The 16,036-nt window shown below is 39.7% G+C and overlaps 1 protein-coding gene across 1 annotated transcript in view; it reads right to left on the bottom strand.

Annotated features, from left to right (window-relative positions):
• The window catches only part of RAB31 (RAB31, member RAS oncogene family), a 133,458-nt gene that overhangs the window by 35,017 nt on the left and 82,405 nt on the right, over positions 1-16,036 (bottom strand). The window contains exons 4-5 of the mRNA XM_025886796.2: positions 15,392-15,463; positions 14,189-14,295 (exon numbers count right to left, since the gene is read on the bottom strand). Of these exons, the coding sequence (XP_025742581.1) occupies positions 14,189-14,295; positions 15,392-15,463 (179 nt within the window). The remainder of the gene's footprint in view (positions 1-14,188; positions 14,296-15,391; positions 15,464-16,036) is intronic.

Below are 16,036 nucleotides of genomic sequence, written 5' to 3'. Positions count from 1 at the left end.
TGGGAGAAGATATTTGCAAATGACATATCAGATAAAGGGCTAGTATCCAAAATCTATAAAGAACTTATCAAACTCAACACCCAAAGAACAAATGATCCAATCAAGAAATGGGCAGAAGACATGAACAGACATTTTTCCAAAGAAGACATCCAAATGGACAACAGACACGTGAAGAAGTGCTCAACATTACTCGGCATCAGGGAAATCCAAACCAAAACCTCAATGAGATATCACCTCACACCAGTCAGAATGGCTAAAATTAACAAGTCAGGAAACAACAGGTGTTGGCGGGGATGTGGAGAAAGGGGAACCCCCTACACTGTTGGTGGGAATGCAAGCTGGTGCAATGACTCTGAAAAACAGTATGGAGGTTCCTCAAACAGTTGAAAATAGAGCTACCATACGATCCAGCAATGGCACTACCGGGTATTTACCCCAAAGATCCGAAGGGGTACGTGCACCCCAATGTTTATAGCAGCAATGTCCACAATAGTCAAACTGCGGAAAGAGCCAAGATGTCCACTGACAGATGAATGGATAAAGAAGATGTGGTATAGATATATACAATGGAATATTATGCAGCCATCAAAAGGAATGAAATCTTGCCTTTGCAACAATGTGGATGGAACTGGAAGGTGTTATGCTGAGCGAAGTAAGTCAATCAGAGAAAGACATGTATCAGATGACCTCACTGATATGAGGAATTCTTAATCTCAGGAAACAAACTGAGGGTTGCTGGAGTGGTGGGGGGTGGGTGGGATGGGGTGGCTAGGTGACAGACCTTGGGGAGGATATGTGCTACGGTGAGCGCTGTGAATTGTGTAGGACTGTTGAATCACAGATCTGTACTTCTGAAACAAATAATACAATATATGTTAAAAAAAAAGAAGATAGCAGGAGGGGAAGAATGAAGGGGGGAAATCGGAGGGGGAGACGAACCATGAGAGACGATGGACTCTGAAAAACAAACTGAGGGTTCTAGAGGGGAGGGGGGTGGGGGCATGGGTTAGCCTGGTGATGGATATTAAAGAGGGCATGCTCTGCATGGAGCACTGGGTGTTACGCACAAACAATGAATCATGGAACACTACATCAAAAACTAATGATGTAATAATGTATGGTGATTAACATAACAATAAAAAATTAAAAGTAAACATACAAAATCCAGCTAACACTCACTGGGATGAATCTCCCAGGCATGTTAAGTGCAAGAGACAAGTCGTCATATAATACGTACAGTGATATTCCATCTAAAATAAAGTTCAAAAACTGGCAAACCTAAATCTATTATTTAGAAATGCAAACATGAGTAGTAAAGCCTAAGAAATAAAGAAACGATTATTCTAGAAGTCAGGGTTACTTCTGGGGGGAGCAGAGGGGACACGGTTGGGGAGGAAGGCTTATTCATAGTTACATGGCTGTTCATTTTATTCTTTAAAATTCCCATGATTCTTTAAAATATATATCAATGTTTTATATATTCTTTATTAAGAACACTTTTATGAGTGAAAAAGGGAAAAATTCCACATGTCCTCACTGAGCTCTCTCCCAGAACTCAGCCTTCAGTTCCTTCCCTCCTACGTCCATACCAGCATCAGATGCAGGCTCAGACACCTGCATGGCATCAGATGGAGGTATAAACAAGGAAAAGTGCATCTCAGAGCACAAAACGCACATTTAACAGCACAGACTCTCCTCATCTCACGTAAAGAAAACACTGCATTTTAATACTGGCCATGATATTTCCAGGCCTTCCATGGCAGCTTTTGATGTTCACTGGCTTTTGTGCTTTAGTATTTGGAATAAGTTAGATTTTCATGATTCAGCATCTCAAGTTCTGTTACTTGGTTTCTATAATTTTAAACAAACGCCTATACTCATTTTTGGCCCACAATCAAGACCGGAGTGAGTTTTGGAGGCACATATAAGAAATAAAAGTGCTGTTTGAATTCTTAGCCAAAAATATTTATTTCCAGATATATTTTTATCTGCTAAAGGCCTCAGGTTTATCTAAAAATTGAAACAACCAGTGCCTGGTGATTCCGGAGGTGGTCAGTGTGCTTGCGGGAGAGCTGGAGGGGGTGCCTGCTGGCTGCCAAGTCTAGCTCCTCCTCCAGCTCTCCCGCAAGAGACCCTATCGGCCGCTTACTCGAGAGTCTAGAGTGGCTCCCACAGCCTTCCTTGAGGTTGGCAAATACGTTTCATCTCCTTAACCGGTGGTAACCACAGGAAGCATTGTGAAGAAGTAGCCTGAGACCACCACAGGCTCAGGAGACGATAGGCCCAGGACCGACGGGCAATGGTGCCATGGGTACAAGTGACGGGCACGTAAGAGGCAGAAGCCCCAGCACATCAGGCTCAAACCACTCACTCTGCGTCCTCTTACGCCAGGCACAAACTATCCCCTCAGTATCCATGTGTCTTCCACCATCCTCCAGGCAAATGAGGTAGATTCCTCATGGTCTCTCCTCCATAACACATGCCAAACTCCCTCCCATCTCTATGCCTCTGTCCATTATCATCACTTCCTGGAATTTCCTTCTACTTGACTGATCCGTAACAGTGCAGCTGATGGCACACTTCATCTGTAAGCCTTTCCAAATCACTCCAGATGACTACAGACTTTCCTTTTCCTGAATTCTGTTGTCCTTTCTGTACCATAACATTTGGAGCTTTATTAAATATAGTCTTGTATTACCTGTTAGATATTTTCCTCCCATGTGTACTACTCTTGGCTTTCTAAATAGACGTAAATAGCTCTATGGAAAATACTTTCTTCTCTTTTCTTGTACTTCCCATAGAGTGTTGCTGCACACAAAAAGAACCACCAAAAATCACTTGTTAATAATCAAATGATCAAAAACTGATAGGACCAATTTCCTTCCTCCTACCACACCTAAGTTCCACTTCTACCCCTAGATGTTCTTTTCCTGGACCACAGCCTCTTCACTTCAGTTAGACTCTTGACTCATGGGAGTAGCCCCACCAAACTCTCTCAGTGTTACTCTTAGAGATACCAGAGCCTGGAGACCATGATTCCAAGAGGGGCACAAGGACACTCGGTCCCTGATTATCTCCTGGGTTGTATCTACAGGGGATAGGAGGAAACTTGGGCAGAGGTGGCTAGTGATAGAAGAGCCATTCCCAGTTCTTATAAAAGCCCGCCACCCCCCTGAGTAGAAGGTACCTCCCAATTTCCAAGCCCTTGTCTACATCATCACTCGGGTTGGGTAACTTCCTACTGCTACCATTTGCAAGAGAAAATATATTAAGCTTGAGGGGCCTTCTCCTCCACAATCCCTCCCTCACCCTTTCTGATTTGTTTACAGCCCTAACATACCAGTGAGGTGTGGGATTCCAAGAAAAAGCCAGCGGGAGACCCTTAAGCTTGAAGAGCAGGTCAAATTAGAATCCATTAGAAGAAATCCAATGTCCAAATGATGAAGAAAGGCAGGAAGAGTTCCGAATTTGGGGAGGTCCAAGGGGATTTGTAGACAAGGTCAAGAGTTCAAAATCAGGAAAAGAAGGGGCGCCTGGGTGGCTCAGTCGGTTAAGCATTTGCCTTCGGCTCAGGTCATGATCCCAGGGTCCTGGGATGGAGCCCTAAGTCAGGCTCCCTGCTCAGCGGGAAGCCGGCTTCTCCCTCTCCCACTCCCCCAGCTTGTGTTCCCTCTCTCGCTGTGTCTCTCTCTGTCAAATAAATAAATAAAATCTTTAAAAAAAAATCAGGAAGAGAAGATCAAGCAAAAGAAACAGGCCTGGAATCTAGTACGAGGCAGGAGTAGGGTGGAAGTAATTTCTACCAAGAAAGTACTTATGATGATGGCTACAGGTCAAGGCTTGGTTGTTAGGCTGATGGGGAAATGTGAAGGGGGAATTCTGGCTGGGATAAGATAGGATCTCCTCTCCTTCCTCTGACATCTGAAGGATCTTGCCCCCATTGCCAACTAAAGCAGATGGTTCTTCCTGAGATACATGCAGCCCTTCTTGTGAAGGTGCCACAGCCAGGTGACCCTAATCCCTTGCCCAAGCTAAAGACAGCCAGCACAGCCTGGATATGAAGAAGTCCCACTGTTCCAGGAGGTGGCTGGGTACAAGGTGCTGGCCTAAGCAGGAGCCTGATATTAATCAGATGGAGACAAACCCAATCATATCTTTTCTTCTGGTGACTCTCAGTGTGAGATGCAAAAGAGAGGGGTCCAGAATACGGAAATGGCTTCTACAAGGATGACAGGATGATGGGTCAGCGTCAGGGGTGCTGGATCCTGAAAGCTGAAGAGCCACTGTTTTATTCTCCCAAAGGTCAGGAGGGTGGGAGGGAGGCCCCAGAAGTTGTGGCCTGCACAGGCCTGGGTATATGCCCAACCAGGTTTTCTGCACCACATCATTCTTCCCCATCATCAGCTCCTATCACCTAAGGCAATGCTTTTCCAAGGATGGCCCTCAGACAGCTTGTAAAAGGACCACTTTACAAAATGCATCTATCCCCAGCCTGCCGCTGCCTGTTGGATCAGAATCTCAGGAGCTAGGTTTCTGGAATCTGCATGATTCTTATGTTCATGGAACTCTTAAAACTACTGAAGCAAGGTGACCTATTTCTCTTTTTCTTTTCAAGATTCATCTGCTCCAATTTCCACCAGGCCCAGGACAGAGCCATGCAGTCTCTTGTGGGCTCCCCAGACTTCCTGATAAGAAGGTTTCTTTTCTCTCTAGACCGCAGGCCAAAGCTGCCCTCCTTAGAGCCACCTGGAATGAGCCCCATGCCACACATTACTTGTTCAAAAATCCAGTGGCCCCCCACCCCTTGGCACTCATTCCACCGTGTCCTGCCATCTGAGCAAGGCAAATTGCACAGCTTCCTCTGTGCAATTTGGCAGCTCTGAGCTGCCCCCCGCCCTTATAGTCCGCGGGCCTCTCAGGTCCTGCACGGTCAATTCAGCTGAGGCTCTCTTATTTTCTTTCAATTCTGTATGTCCCTAGAATGTCCCCAACTTTGCAATCCTTACCTCGGCATCAGCAGATGGTAGGGAGCAGGGGGTAAGGAGATGGAGCCTCGTTTCTCAGGCCCCATCAGGAACCGCACACTCGCCTGCCTGGGAAGGTGTGATCAGAATTTTCTCCAAGGCACATCTTCACTACCAGGAAGAAACGTGTCAACCATGAGTACCTACTGTGTGCTGTATCTCCCAGGACAGTCCTACACACAGTATGGCCAATTCCAGTTTGCCTCCAGGCCTCAGATTTCACAGTAAATTGGGCACGAGGACATTTTGTCTAGAATTCAAGATATTCAGGGAAATCTCACAAAGATCAGGTGCCTAATAAAACAGTCCAGAAATCCTGAATTCACCTGACCAGGTGCCTTTGAATGCCTTTGACTCTGGGTAGTGTGGTCAGACCTTTACACCATCTTCTAGAACACAGAAGAATGTAAAACGCAGTGACTCGATGGTCGGGCACTTCTGTACACACACACCTCAAGTGGGCTGAGTCAAATTCACAGAGTTAATTCCATTCAAATTCCAGTACACTCTCAAAACACGCCACGCATACCTCCTTTTCCGGACCTACAAGCTTCCATGACTAAAGTCCATTAGAGGACACTGCCTCCACCTATGGACACGCTTACACGTGCACGTCAAATCTACACACTCTCCAACCCCCAATGAAAAATAAAATATAGCTTTCTGGCAACTACAAAAGGGCAAAATGTTTTAGGATTAGAGTAAAAGAAGGTCAAGCTCTAAATAAGGTCTGGAGTATAGAGATTTGGCTGACTCCCCAGAAAAATCATACCAGCAGGCACAATATGGAGCAGCCAGATTGGCTGACCAAGAACTTGATTCCACTGCCATGGAAAGGTGTCAACAGCAGATGCCCACTAGGCCCTATCATTTACCAGCCTATTCCTGTCTGGCAGGAGGCAGTTTATACAAGGACTAATACACCAGGCTTCCCCTTCCCTGCTTTCCTAAATGGGAGTTTTAATATAGTTATTCCATTTTTCTTTTGCACATTGGTTTTGCTGGGGATGGTTAAATTCATCATTTGGCCCAGCGTGTTTATAAAATTTTCATCAGTCATATATATCATGCATATATAGGAGTGTGTGTGTTTGTGTGTGTAATACATACATATAAATATCCACATATATAACACCGTTCTAATATTTACTTATTATTTTTATCTAAATCAGCCTTTTGTTCATTCAATTTTTTATTGAGATCATTGTAGACCCACCTGCAGTTATAAGAGAGAGATTTCTTGTACACTTTGTCCAGATTCCCCAAACTGTAACATTTTGCAAAACTATAGTATAACATCACAAATAGGATACTGACATTGATATACTCTGTCTTATTCAGAATCCCCATTTCACTGGTACTCATCTCTGTGTGTGTGTGTGTGTGTGTGTGTGTGTGTGTTAGGCTCTATAAAATTTTAACCCCTGTGTAGGTTCATGTGTCCATCACCACAGAGAAGACACCAAACAGTTCCAACATCACAAGGATCCCTGCTGTTGCCCTTGTACAGCCACACCCACTTTCCTCCCCTTTACCTGCCCATCATGTCACCCCTAACCAGACCCCAGCAGCCATTAATATGTCTTCTGTTTCTAAAATATTTTCATCTCAAAATCTCATATAAATGAAATAATACAAGATGAACCCTCTGAGATCAGCTTTATTTGCTCCACATAATTTCCCTAGAGGTTCATCCAAGTTGCCTGTAGTAGTTTGTTCGTTTTCACTGCTGCATACTATTCCATGGCATGGATGCACCATGGTGTGCTGAGTCATTCACCTTTCAGAGGCTATCTGGGCTGATTACAGTTTGGGGCTATTATTTAAAAAACAAAGCTGCCATGAATATTCATGTGCAGGTTTTGTGTGAATGTAAATTTTTCATTTCTCTGGAATAAGTGCCCAAAGTATGATTGCTGGGCATATGGTAATTGCATATTTAGCTTTAAAAGAAACTGCCAAACTGTTTTCCAGAATGACTGTACCATTTTACATGCATACCAGCAACATATGAGTGCTCCAATCAGTCCACATCCTTGCCAGCATTAGGTGTTATCACTCTTTTATTTTAGCCATTCTAACAGGTCTGCTAATGATGCTGAACACCTTTTCATGCCTATGCTTACCATCTCTCTCTAGGGTGGAATGTACATTGCCCCATTTTCAAATTAGATTTTTTTAACTAGTAAGTTGTGAGAGTTCTTTCTATAGCCTACATGCTAATCCTTTGTCAGATATATGGTTTGCAAATAATTTCTCCTAGCCTGCAGCTTGTTTTTCAAGCTCTTCAAACGGGCTTTCACAGAGCAAGTATTTTCAATTTTGATGAGATCCAGTTTATCAATTTTTCCTTATATGGAGTGAGCTTTTGCTGTCAAGTCTCACAATTCTTTACCTAGCTGCAGATCCTCAAGATTTTCTCTTAAGAGTTTTTCTAAAAGTTTTACAGTTTCACCTTTGACATTAAACTCTATGATTCATTCTAGAGTAAAGTGTGAGGTTTAGGTTGCAGTCTTCTGCCTTCTATGGATGTCCAATTACTCCAGTACCATTCATTGAAAAGGCTATCTTCCTCCACTGAATTACTTTTTCAAGTTTGTCAAAAATCAGTTGAGCATATTTGGTTGGATTTATTCCTGGTCTCTCTATTCTGTTTCATTAATCTGTGTGTGTATTCCACTGCTCATACCATACTGTCTTGATTACTGTAGCTATGTAGTAAGCCTTCAGGGAGGATGGAATGATTTCTTCCACTATATTCTTCTTCGTCAATATTGTTTTAGCTTTTCTAGTGCCTGTAATTTTCCATATAAATTTTAGGATAAGCTTGTTTATGTTTACAAAAAAAAACCTTGTTAAAATCTTTTTTTTTAAAGATTTTATTTATTTATTTGAAAGACAGACAGACAGAGATAGCAAGAAGAGAGCATGAGTGGGGAGGAGAGGGAGAAGCAGGCTCCCACTGAGCAGGGAGCCTGACCTGGGGCTCGATCCTAGGACCCTGGGGTCATGACCTGAGCTGAATGAAGGCAGATACCCAACCAACTGAGCCACCCAGGTGCCCCAAAAACCTTGTTAAAATCTTGATAGAGACTGCATTGAACCTATAGATCCATTTACGGAGAACTAACATCGTACTATGTTGAGACTTCCAACACATGAACACGATATATCTCTCCATTGATTCAAGTCTTGTTTGGTTTCTTTCATCAGCATTTTATAATATTCAGCATACAGATCCCATACATGTTTTATTAAGTAGATACCTAAGTATTTCATTTTCTTTGGAGCAACTGTAAAGAGTATTGTGTTTTCAATTTTAGTTTCTGCATATTCATTTTTAGATATAGAAATACAATTGATATTTCTATGTATATTGTACATCCGGAAACTCTGTTGAACCCACTTATCAGTTTTAGGAATCTTTTGGTATATTCCTTTGGAGTTTCCATGTAGATAATCATGTCATGTGTATAAATCAACTTTTTTAACAAATATAATATAAATATAAAAATATTTTATATCACTATCACAAATGGAACGCTAGTATCAACTGGCATAAAAATGTAATTCTAAAAAACAAATACAATTAAGACAAAATATAATTAAATTCCCCTAGAAACAGTTGTCCTCGCAGAGGTCCTCAACCTTAGGCCTGCATGCTTGTGAGTTCTCTCCCTCTCTTTTAAAGGGAGAAGAGCAAGTATAAATAGGTGTTGCAAATTTATTAGCCTCAAGTCACAGTAACATTCTACAGGATAGAACATACACCAAGCCATACAATAAACCTCAATACATTTAAAATAATTAAAACCATACAAAGTATATTTTCAAATTACAATGGAATTAAATTAGAAACCATCAACAGAAATTTGGGAAATTCACAAATAAGTGGAAATTAAACAATACACTACCAAATAAACAAAATGGGTCTGAAAATAAATTAGGAAAAACTTATTAGAATGAAAAACAAAAACTTATGGGATGCAGCTAAGGCAGTGCTTAGAGGTCAATTTATGGCTGCAGATGCCTAAATTAGAAAGGAAGATCTCAAATAAATATGCTAATCTTCCCCTTTGAAAAACTAGAAAAAAAGGAGCAAAGTAAACCCAAAGCAAACAGAAGGAAGGAAATAATGCACAGAAAGAAAATAAATGAAACAGAAAAAGAGTGGAAAGAAATCAGTGAAACTAAATGTTGGTTCTTTGCAAAGATCAACAAAACTGACAAATCTTCAGCTATACTGAACAAGAAATAAAAGAGAAGGCTAAAATCTCTAAAATCAGGAATGGAAGAATAGATATTCCTGCTGACCTTACAGAAATGCAAAGGATTATAAGAGAACACTATGCACTACACAAACAAATGAGATAACTTAGATGAAATGAATAAGTTCCTAAAAATGCATAAATTATTCTAACTCAAGAAATAATAGAAAACTTGAACATACCTATAGCAAGTAAAGATATTGGATTAGTATATAAAATCTTTCCACAAAGAAAAGCCTGGGTCCAGATGGTTTCACCGGTGATTTTATCAAACACTTAAAGAAGAGTTAACACCAATCTTTCACAAACTCTTCTGGGCAATAGAAAAGAAGGGAACTCTTTCAATTCATTCTACAAAATCTACTGCCTTGATATACCAACATCAAACAAAGACATCACAAAAAAATAAAAACTACAGACCAATATCTTCATGAATACAGAGATACAAATCCTCAACAAAATATGAGCAAACAGAACCCAGAAGCATATAAAAAGGATTATGCATCATGGCCAAGTGGGATTTGTCCCAGGAATGCAGGTGGCTTAACATTAGAAAATCAATTAATGTAATACACTATATTAACAGAATAAAGGACAAAAACCATATGATCATCTCAGAAGATGCAGGAAAAGCTTTTGACAAAATTCAACATTCATTCATGATTAAAAAAAACAACAACAACAACAAACTAGGAATGAAAGGCAACTTCCCCACGCTGATAGAGCATCTACATAACACGAACTGCCAACATCATAATAAGAATGACTAAATGCTTTGCCCCGAAGATCAGGAAGAAGACAATAATGTCGACCCTCACCATTTCTATTCGAATTGTACTGGAGGTTCTAGACAGGGTAATTAGACAAGAAAAAGAAATAAAAGTCACCCAGATAGGAAAGGAAGAAGTAAACCTGTTTTCACAGACAACATAATCTTGTGTACACTAAAAAAGAACATACCATAAACGAAATTAACAAAACAATCCCATTCACAATAGCATCGAGAAAAATCAAACACTTAGGAACAAGCATAGGAAAAGAAATGCAAAACTTGTACACTGACAACTATAAGACATGGGCAAAAGAAACTAAAGAAGACCTAAATAAAATGGAAAGGCATCTCATATTCATGGATCAGAAAACAATATGGTTAGGATGCCAATAATTCCCACATTGTTCTAAAGATTCAACACATTCTCTATTAAAATCCCAGTTGCTTTTTTGCGGGGGCAGAAATTGAGAAGAGGATCCTAAAGTTCACATGGAAATGCAAAAGGCCCAGAATAGTCAAACAGTCAAACAATCTTGAAAAGGAAAACTAAATTGGAGGCCTTATAATTCCCAATTTCAAACTTACAAAACTACAGCAATCAAAATCATTTGGCATTAGCATAAGGATGTATAGATCAACTGAATAGAATTAAGATCCCAAAATAAGACTTACATTTATGGTCAACTAATTTTTGACAAAAGTGCCAAAACAAATTCAATGGGAAAAAGGTTGTCTTTTCAACAAATAGTGCTGGGAATTAGATATCCACACAAAGATTAATTTGGACCCGTACCTCATAACACACACAATAATTAACTCTAAATGGGTGACAGATATAAATGTAAGCTCTAAAATTATGAAAGTCTTAGAAAGCATACGAGTAAATCTCTGTGATTTTAATTAGCCAATCACTTGAGCATAACAGATAAAAAGGGAAAAATCACAAATTGGACATTACACTTTTGCACTTCAGGAGACACAATAAAGATTATAAAGAGAACTCATGAAAAGGAAGAAAATATTTGTAAATCATATATCTGATAAGGGACTCGTATTTAGAATACATAAAGAACTCTTACAACTCAATAATAAAAAGACAAATAACTCAATTAAAAATTGGGCAGAGGATTTGAAGAGACATGTCTCCACAAAAGATATACAAATGATCAATAAGCATATGAGAAGATGTTTAACATCATTAGTCATTAGAAAAATACAAACCAAAATCACACTGACACACCTTCACACCCACTAGGATGGCAATAATGCAAAAGATAATAACAGTGTTGGTTGAGAATGTAGAGAAATTGGAACTTCATACATTGCCAGTAGGCACATAAAATGGTGCAGCCACTGTTGAAAACAGTTGGGCAGTTCTTCAAATTGTTAAACACAAAGTTTCCATATGACCCAGAGATTTCACTCCTCATAATATACCCAAGAGAAACGAAAACCTATGTCCACACAAAATTTGTCCATTATTGTTTATAGCAGCAGTTTTTAAAGTGGCCAAGAAGTGGAAACAACTCAAATTTCAAGTTTCATTCAACTAGTGAATGAGAAAATAAAATGTGGTATATCTATACAATGAAATATTATTCCGCCCTAAAAATGAATGAAGTACTAATGCATGCTACAACACAGAGGAATTTCAAAAACATTATGCTCAGTGAAAGAAGTCACTCACGAAAGAGCACATAAGTGCATGATTTGATTTATACAAAATGTCCAGAAAAAGCAAGTTTATAAAGACAGGAAGGTACATTAGGTGGTTGCCAGGGGCTGGAAGGAGTTGGACATTGGGAGTGACTGTAAATTGGCATGGTCTTTGTAGGGTGATGGAAATGTTCTAAAATTAGATGTGATGATGACTGTACAACCTTATAACTGTACAAAAATTTATTGACCTGTACACTTAAAACAGGTGGATTTTATGGTTTCTAAATTAGTTCAGTGAAATATATTTCTAAATAAATTAAAATTTTAAATTATCTATTAATAAATATTTAAAAATTAAAAATTTACTAACATCCAACTGGTCTTTCTCTTTGACTTAATTGAACTGGTCTTCTTCATTGAGGTTGGAAAGAGAATTGCAAAGGGAGTCATTTCTTTGCTGCATGATTCAATAACAAGTAGCATCTAACACAACTTTGTGTGTAACTAAAGATATATACTCCACACTTTAAACCACAACTGCAGGATCTTGAGAAGTCACATGCAGACCTCACTGAGGCCAAACCAGAGAAGAAAGGGTACTACCCAGAAACATGAACTAGTGGGAGAGCGGCCCCATGATGTGGCCACTAGATGTAGCACCTGGACTGTTACCCACTGGGGATGGAGGGGCTGTGTGTGAATTTACGGTTGAAAGGGAGATGGATGGATGGATGGATGGATGGATGGATGGTGTTAGCTGGGGCATTTTGAAAACTACATATAGGCCGGGCAAATACTATACCAGTGCATGGAAGATGAATTCCACCCTGAGACATGGTACATCTGTCTTCAGGTGTCTGTGGCCAAGCCAACATGTCACAGACATATTTGGTCTGGCCAAGCTGTGCTTTTCTAGGAGCTTCTCCCCCTTCAAGACTACCTACCTTCCTACTCTCATCATGGTGATGGTGGGAAAAGTCATCTTGTGCCGCCACCCAAATCCCCTCTCTTGGCCACAAATGTCTTGTCATGATATGAGGAAATCCTTCCATGGCAATTTAGACTAGAAACAGAGAGAGTGCCAGAGACTAAAAATGGAACATATCAAATGCCAGTCAGGCAATTCTGCTTTTTTACCATGTGGATATCAGTACCTTCTAATTAAGTTCCCTTTTTCCCAAAAACAATTTAAGTGGGATTCAGTTCCACATCACCAAGAATCTTAACTAATTCCAATCAACTTTATATCATTGTCTGCTTAAATTCTAGTCCATCAGCTCCGCCACAATACAGAAGGCTTAGTACCTTTGAAGGCACACCTTTACTGCAATTCAGTGGTATCAGATGACCGCGCCTGCCCTCAGCAAAGACTGTTTCTACCCTCCCACCCCACCCCCTTCTGATGACAAAAGTTGAAAGTGATTCTTTTGCAATTCTAGACAAGTAAGCTGTTTCAGGATTACAGTAAAGAACGAAGAGATCTGAACTAAGTCTGGGGAGTTTAAAGATTTGTCCAGCCCCCAGAAAAACAAATGATTAAGTGGTGTTTATGGCTGTTATTATAAACCAAACCGATGCAATGTGATACAAAGCTTTTGAAATCCCAAAGAAACAGAGCAATTTGTCAAAGGCCATGTTAAGAGCTTTTGCAAGATCTATTTCCATTGTTTATCAAACTTTGGCTTAATCATACTTGGATGAGCAAAACCTGAGGCATGATGTCTGTCTTTATGAAGACCAAAGACTGGAATTGCAGAGACTTAACCAGGGGGATAGAGATGATGCAAATTCACTATTCCTTTTTCATTGCATTTTTATTTAATAGAAATAGCTAGCTTATCAGGCTGTATAAAGCTATCATTAAATCTCTAGTCCCTGTGGACTGGGTCCCTGCAAACCCGTTCCAGGTAAAGAAAGGTCAACAATCCAGTGTCTCTGAAGGAAACCAAAGTGTTTCTATATGATATGTCACCTTCAGATCCTAGAACAAAATAGCGAGATTATATAGACCTGACTACACCCTTAAGTTAAAGTTAGAACTAAAACAAACACAGATGCTATGGGAAATGTTATAAATTCTAACTTTCCTTACCATATGAAAGTGTTATTAAAATGGCCATAGTTGTAATAATGTCAATAAGTAACAAAAAAGGTAACAACAAAAATAATAAAAGCATTTAACCCAAAGACCTCTAGAGTCAGGGATGTAACTGTGCTCTGTAGGGGAGATTTGGTTTTAATACCCACTCCTAGGTGATCCATCCAATTTGCATCTTCCTATTATTTTCCCTTAATTCTACTCTGGTTGAATACGTACTACCTAGACCACCACAAGTGAATGCCCGTCGATTAAATCATTATACTGAGAACAGACTTAACAACACAGGCATGACAGCTTTGTACATGTAGACCTTCAGAGATGGAGGATATCCACTTCACCAAAAAAATTTTTTAATGCTTCTTACCTAATATCTGAGAGATCACACTTGTTTCCAGCAATAGCCATTACAATGTTTTCTGGACCATGCTCCTTCAGTTCTTTCACCCATTTCTTCAGGGTATGAAATGAATCCTAAACCCAAAATGTAAATCAATCAATCATTGGAAAGACCCATCAACACAGTATTTCAATCAAGTAGAAATATAAACCCAACCCAATTTAACAGAGGAAAATATTTTTAGGAAACTCACATACATTAACATCCTACCCCCATCTTGGCACAAAACTTAATATTAGCTAAGTTACACTTAAATAGCCTGTAAAAGTTTCCTTTTCTAAAACTGAAACTTGACAAAGTTAAGAAAATCATACTGGTAATTTTCTTCTACAAATAACATTAATTTAAAATGATAGCCTTGACTCAACATGAAAAAGACTTAAGTCATAGGACTAGACATGTTCATGCTTATTTCAGGAAAGAAAGAGAAAGAATACATACATGCACCCTCCCTCTCTCTCCCTCCCCCTCCCTCTCTCTCTTTTCCTCTTGTCCTGTCTTCCCTTCTGCCCTTCACTCACAACCCTCCTCCAGCAAACCAGTCAAGGTAGACACCATATTTAGTTAGAAGAGTTCAGGAATTCATGGATGGTAACATGATGGATCATTGAACCAGCAGTCCTGTGCGCTGAGTCAGCACTCCAGGAGTGGAAAAAAACAGCCAGCAAACCACTGCAGTTCCTTGATGAATAACCTAGATCTCAATGTGATTACTAAAAGTATGGTATACTATATATATGCAAATACACTACACATACATAAACATTATCCCTGACATTTTAAGTAGTGTCATTGAAACACTAATAGAAAATAACCATTCCATAATTACAAAACATGCAGGACTTAAAAATAATTTTCCTCTTCCTGAAAACCTGATGTTCTGGAGAGCGGTACTGGCAGGCATGACCTTGCGTCTACAAACAGACAGTCAATTTTAAAAATAAATGATCATTGTTGTTTATTTAATTTGGCCGATAAATTTGAAATGCTTCACTGCAAATAGGTGAATAAACTCAATATATGGTGCTGATTATCCCTGGCTACCATGCTATGAAATCTCATTCCAGGCTACTGGCAAGACTCAAGCAGTCAAGTCTCTGCTTTGGTCTTTCTAAGACAGAGAATCAACATGAAGGGCATTGAAATTTTAAAGGGCTTTTATTTTCTTACCTGTTTGGTAATATCATATACTATGACAGCTGCAGCAGATCCACGATAGTACATGGGAGCCAGTGAATGAAACTGTTTAAGAACAATGCATAGTTTTAAGCCAAAGTCAACACATTTTATGCAACCCCAAATTAAATACAAAATTTTCCTCCTATATTATCCCTGTAGGATCCCTGAATTCCCCCTAGAATTGTCCCAGGAACCCTATCAGGCAATAAATTCTCCTCCTCGACCGCACATGTGCTTGAGGCTGACAGACCATGAAATTCACTTTTAGGCAAAGGTCAAAAATAAATTTTATTTTAAATGTTCCTCTTCTATGAATTTTCTTTTCTCTACTGCTCATTACTTATTTAATACGACTGACCCAGGGCAATCTCATTAGAATTATTCAGTGGTAAGAAAAAGATGCTTGCCAAGGGGAGGACAAAAGGAGACTGACACAGATCATAAGACCCTCGCTGAGTCCTTAATGAGGGCCACTGAGCAAGGGCACCTCCCCATCCCATCCTCAGCCTGCACAGCTACTGTCCCTCAAAGACACACGGTGACATAGACAAAGCTCCATTCCAAAACGTGAGCAAAGCAAGACTCACTGGTCACGAGAACCCTTTATCCCAAAACAGGATAGATAATTATGCCGAG

Source organism: Callorhinus ursinus, unplaced genomic scaffold (assembly GCF_003265705.2).
Source record: "Callorhinus ursinus isolate GAN/ISIS: 27379988/994484 unplaced genomic scaffold, GSC_fseal_2.0 scaffold11, whole genome shotgun sequence".
Classification (NCBI taxonomy): Eukaryota; Metazoa; Chordata; class Mammalia; order Carnivora; family Otariidae; genus Callorhinus; species Callorhinus ursinus.
Note: the sequence above shows the minus strand (reverse complement) of the source record. Positions and strands in the feature narration are given on the sequence as shown.